This window comes from Oryzias melastigma, linkage group LG4 (assembly GCF_002922805.2).
Source record: "Oryzias melastigma strain HK-1 linkage group LG4, ASM292280v2, whole genome shotgun sequence".
Classification (NCBI taxonomy): Eukaryota; Metazoa; Chordata; class Actinopteri; order Beloniformes; family Adrianichthyidae; genus Oryzias; species Oryzias melastigma.
The window spans coordinates 17,823,420-17,828,987 of record NC_050515.1 but is presented as its reverse complement, the minus strand read 5'-3'; the positions used below and the strand labels follow the sequence as shown (position 1 = coordinate 17,828,987).

The window sequence follows — 5,568 nt, the reverse complement described above, 5'->3', positions numbered from 1 at the left end:
TTGCTCAAATTAGGTGAAAAAAGGAAAAATGTTTTTTGGGCCACCCTAATGGACAGGTCTTTTATACAGAAGCTCCCATAAGAAATGTTACAAAGCAGAAAAACAGTTTTTACTCCTAATCAACATATAAAGACAGGTTTGTACCATGTCAACTCTGTTTTCATCTATAGGGTAGTTGATGTTTGCGAGGGCACAGAGGGCACTCCCCACCCCAGGGCCCAGGGGTAAGTTTGGATCTGCGCCTCCCTTCAACAACTCCTCCACGGCCTGTGAGGAAAAGAGGCGAGTTCTGATAACACTGTGAAGCTCATTTAAAAACTCTGTGTGAATGGAAGGACTGTACCAGGTCATTTCCACTTGCTATAGCCAGGGAGAGTGGCGAGTGTCCTCTCCAGAGCAGGTCTGTGCTCGCTCTGTGGGAGAGCAGGAGGGCCACCACCTCACTGGCATTCTGGAAAAACAAAGTTTCATCTTTTCCCAATTTGGTTTTAGGAAAAGTAATGATGTTGTTTCACATCACATCAAACTTACAAATTAAGCAAATATGTCATAAACTTTTTTTTATGATTTGTTGATGAAATTTAGAAACCACATAAAAGTTGTAATCAAGGTCAGGACCCAGAGGAAGACTGCCACCTGGTGTATCAAAGCAGAATCACATGCTTTGACAATCTTTTATTCAATAATATAATTACAAATTATGCAATAATTTAAATGACCAGAATTTCTATAGTTCGTTTTTCTTTTTTTCTTTTAAATCAAAGACAGCTGTAGAGTTTTACTGACCTCATGGTCACTTTCTCTCTGACAGGCGATGTGCAGTGCAGTCCGCCCGCCCTCTTTCCCACATGGACTCTCAGTGGTTCTCAAAGCTGGGTTAGTTTTCATTGCAATCTGTGGAAAAGACCAGCACTTTTGAAAAAAAAAATTCCACAAAACAGGTTTTTGATGCTAGTGCCACACTAACAACAAAAGTAAAGCAAATAGAATATATATACGTATATATATTAAAAAAAACCACAACAAAAAAAACACCTCGTCTGGTTCAAAGACATCATCCTGGTCACATGCTCGAGCATCTGGGTCAACAATAGTGTGCAGGAGCATCTCTGTGATTCTGGGACCTGCAGGTCCTGGAAGTGCTGCAGCAATGTGTAGTGGATAAAGGCCTTTCTTCTGTAAAATGACAGTATTTTTATGACTTAAGAAAAAATTAAGTGATAGGAAGGAGAAAATAAGATTTAGTTATTAAGAAAAACAGAAGCTTTTTAGTTTATAGACATCTTTAAAAATCAAAAGGTAACTTTTTGATGATCACAGAATCAGTACAAGGATTTATGGCACAAGTTTTGGAGTGTCCTACTGCAGATGAATTTCCTCTGGACTCCAAACACTTCTGTTTTTGAAGGTTCTTTTTTGCCAGACACAGGATAATGGTAAAAAATAATAAAACAGTGTCCCTCGAGGACTAGGAGTGAACTCCTCTGCTTCAAGAAATACAATTTTTTAAACAGGTTTTGGTTGTTTAATTGCAAGAGGAATCCAAACATAATGGCAATGATGCTGAAAAATTTCGAGTGTAAAATAATCTGGACCGGATTCTATGATAATCAGTTTCTCTAAAAGCAGTCCAAAAACAATCAGCAACAATGCTAAGCCTTTAAGCAAAGTGCTAAAAGCTGATACACTTTTGGAGCCTTAATCCTGCTTATATCAGTAATTCTAAACAAATAGCAAAAAAGTTACATTTAAGAGTAGTTCAAAGCCAGGGTAAGATTAAATGTGTTATTATGCCATGATACAGATTCGTTTGCAAGAAAAAAATATGTATTTCCTTTTTAACGACTGTTCAGCCTTAAACAGTAAACAAGATTTTAATTTGGAAAGATTATAAATCAGCCTGTATGATTCTGTTTTTCAGGGCAACTGGAATGTAATCTAGAAAAAGTGAAAATCTACTTGGATAAGCAGAAAAATCAACCCTATTGCCCTAAAAAAACCAAATAATCCTGCTGTGATTGTATAATAATTTTCCTAAAAGTAAAATACAGATTCTTACTGCTTTTGGAAGGGGAGTGTCACAACGAGCTCCAGACAAAATCAAAGTCCTGACAACCTCAGAGTCGGCTGCCATCACGGCTAAAAAGATGACAGGCATTGGTACCCTGGCCCTGTTGGGGTCGGCTCCTCTTTGCAGCAACAGGTTGAGGGTTTTCAAACGTCTGCGATGTCTGGTCAAACACAGCACCCATTCATCACTCAGAAGAAAAAAAACCACCTATGGAGAGGACAGACGGTACAGAGGGAACAGAACTGACTCTACTTTCATGGCTGCCATTTTCCGTACGGTCTCCTCTGAGTCGTGGTGAGGAACTCCTGAGCGACTCAGTGCTTCTGCTGAGAGCTGCATCATTTCTTCTGTCACATCAATTTCATGGCTGCTGACTGAAGAGTTGGAGCCAAAGGTCTCGGCTGTGGTCAACTCTTCATCTTCTTTCTGCAAACCAGAGAACAGATCAAGCTAAGGTTCCAAACACTTATATATACAGCTTTCTGTGCAGCAGACGTGCTACCTTAACTGAAGTGTTCCACCACACTTGTCCCAGCAATATGTGACCATCCATAACTTCAATGGGTTTCTCCACCATTTCCACACCTCCACTAGTTTTTTTCTTTGAGCACTCTTCTTCAATCTTCATCTCCTCGTCTTTTGTCATCTCATTCTCTCTGTTATCCTCCTCGTCTGAATATTCAGCCTCTTTGTAATCTTCCACACCTGTTAAATCCCTGTCTGGATCACAGTTGGTTTCTATTTGTCTTTTTTCTGCTTTCTTCTCCCCCTCTTCAGTCGTCCCGTCACCTTCTTCCTCCACTTTTTCTGAGTCTCCACAGTGCTCATCCCATCCGTTGCTCTCTTTTCTGTCCTCCCCCTGAGGCTGTTCAGGGTTATCACAGGTCTCGTGAAAAGGAATCAAGCGCTCATTGCTGATTGGACGGGTACATGACACATGCTCAGTTTGCTCATCGGATGTCCTGAAAAACATATCTTCATATGATAAACATATCATAGTTAAGTTAATTAATTTATCCCTTACACACCCTGCCCAATGAGGGGATTTTTGTTTAAGACTCAAAAGCAGTCAAACATTTTTTATTGTCTAAAATTCTAAATCTATGCTATTTACAAGTTCAAAATCTTTCGGTGATCACAATTTTTATTTTATTTTATTTTATTTTTTTATAAATGGCAACAATTTTATTCCTGTGCACATTACTTGTATTTGCATCAATATTTGGGTTCAGTGGATGAGCATTTATGTTTCAAAGCAGACAACCACTTCTATACTTTTGTGTCTTAACTTTTGCTGCTTATTTTTTCTGTCACCCCTGTTTTAATGTGCTTTCCCCACATTCTCAACTAATGCCCCCTCTATAAACATCTTTCTTATTTTTTTTCTAAGTGAAGCACAAAATGAAGAGACTGTTTGGTCCAAAAATTAGAAAGGTACTGAATCATCATAGTGCTTGAGGAGTCGATTCTACAGCCTCTTTTGTAAAAAAAAAAAAAAAAAAAATCATTCTAATGCCAGGGGCTCTCAGCTTTCATAGTGTGATGTGATATGCAAAGGGATATCTGATGCCTTCTTACTGGTCAGCCAAGTGGATTAAACTGGAAGCGTCTCCCTCAGGTGTCCCAGGGGTCAGGGGTCTGCTGTTAACAGCAGGTGTGGAAGGGTTGTGGTTTCGGGAAGTGTTTCCACATGAAGATGACGGCTTTAAAACCTAATCACATAGAGAATAAGGTGTTAAAAAATATTCATGTTTCCTTAAAAATCTACTCTGCTATGTAATTCATTTCTGGTTTCAGATATTTTCATCCTTCATGAAATAATAAACTCCACTGATTGGTTTCTTACTGGAGTTTTGGTGCGTGGTTCAGCCAAAGCTGTGTACAAACACCGATAGGGGTAGTAGAGAAGGAGGCACACAGCCAGAGCAGACATTCCCTCATCATTCAGTTTATCAATATCAGCACCTTTATCCAGCAACAAATGGATCACATCGTCTTGACAATTTACCTGGTAAAACAGAAACATAAAAGCAGAGATTTATGTAAAAATGTTCTGTTTCTGCTGGTGCTACATTAAAATAAATGATCTTCTCAATAAGTCAAATGTTTAAATGTTACGGTGGCAGCGATCAGTGCCGTTTGTCCCTTTGAATCTGTCACATCCGGATGGACCGAACCCGTCTGCAGGAGCTGTAGCACAGCCTGGAGTTCTCCTCGGAAGCTTTGCTGGATCATGAGCTCTGAGCTGACTTCCAAAGGCCCTCGAGGTCCAAAGCCTTCTCTGTTCAAAGAGAGAACAGCTGCCACATCCCAGCCCACTGTTTCCGCCTGCAGCCTGACAGGTAAACACAAACATTCAGTCATACAGTTTTTTTTTTTTTTTTAATCATTATTGGCAAAACCTTTTTGTTTTTTTAAATTGACCTGTGTTTGTGTGTGTGAGCTATCATGCGAGCCTGTAGAGACAGAGGAGACAGCGAATCCCTCTCGTAACTTTGGTCTGGATGAGCTTCAGATTCCCACAGCTCTCCAAAGAAGTGTTGGTCCAGTTCTCTTCTTTGACATGGAGGGAGGGGCAAGAGGTCCTCGTCAATGAAGTAACACTCAATGCCAGGGGGAAGAATGAAGCTTTCATCAGAAAAAAGATCCTCATGGATAACCGCCTGAAACAGTTGGAAATAAACAGAATTGGATTTGGTTCAGTCCAAATACTGTTAAAATACTGTGTCAGCAGCAGTTACCTTTATGTCTGTTTTAGCTTTAGTCTGATAATCACAAAAGGGAGGCTGGAATTGAAAAAAAAAAAAGGTTTTTAAAACGTTGCAAAAACAATGTAGTTGGTGATATTAAGTGTAACAAATAAGACATTTTTTTTATTTTGCATTGTTTTATTTTTATTTTTATTTTAAGGAGAAGCTTCTACAGTAAGCCACAAATCATCAGCTTGTGGACGGTTAGATTCTTGAGCGTCTTTATTTTCTTAATCTGAATTGGCAGGTTCAAAACTGTACAGCTGGACAGCTCAGATGTTGCTGGTTTGGGCTTGCTTGGGCGAGAATGTAAATAAATGGATGATGGGAAATGAGAGTAGGCTTACTCCATGCCAGCAATCCTGCCCACAATATGGAGACAAATTTCTAATGAACTACAGCAAAAACTATTTTCTCAAAAATGAAATTTTTTGGCAGAATCCTAATTGAAAAAAAACACTGGAAATGATTTTAGAGTATTGGTCTAAACATACCTTGGTGTGGTAACCTGCATTGATGATGGCTGGATCCATATAAGCCGCGTGTTCAGGGAAGTCGCTCAGACTAAACACACTCCCCACCGAGGTGCAGAATCTGAACAGCTGCTTTCCGAGCCACAGACCCACGTCCTGTTGTCCATCTGGATATGTGAGGACGCCAGGACCAAACCTCTGGTCGGTGTGGTACAAACCCTAGCACAGAAGGGGAGTTCATTGCCATGAGCTGTGTTATTCTGCATAGTAAATA

The 5,568-nt window shown here is 39.8% G+C and overlaps 1 protein-coding gene across 1 annotated transcript in view; it reads right to left on the bottom strand.

Annotated features, from left to right (window-relative positions):
* The window catches only part of ankmy1 (ankyrin repeat and MYND domain containing 1), a gene marked incomplete in the record, with an annotated part of 8,731 nt that overhangs the window by 1,604 nt on the left and 1,559 nt on the right, over nt 1-5,568 (bottom strand). Inside the window, 13 exon segments of the mRNA XM_036211747.1 lie at nt 145-267; nt 344-451; nt 787-894; nt 1,036-1,176; nt 2,060-2,231; nt 2,319-2,497; nt 2,574-3,033; nt 3,650-3,783; nt 3,918-4,079; nt 4,190-4,406; nt 4,496-4,734; nt 4,813-4,857; nt 5,316-5,513. Of these exon segments, the coding sequence (XP_036067640.1) occupies nt 145-267; nt 344-451; nt 787-894; nt 1,036-1,176; nt 2,060-2,231; nt 2,319-2,497; nt 2,574-3,033; nt 3,650-3,783; nt 3,918-4,079; nt 4,190-4,406; nt 4,496-4,734; nt 4,813-4,857; nt 5,316-5,513 (2,286 nt within the window).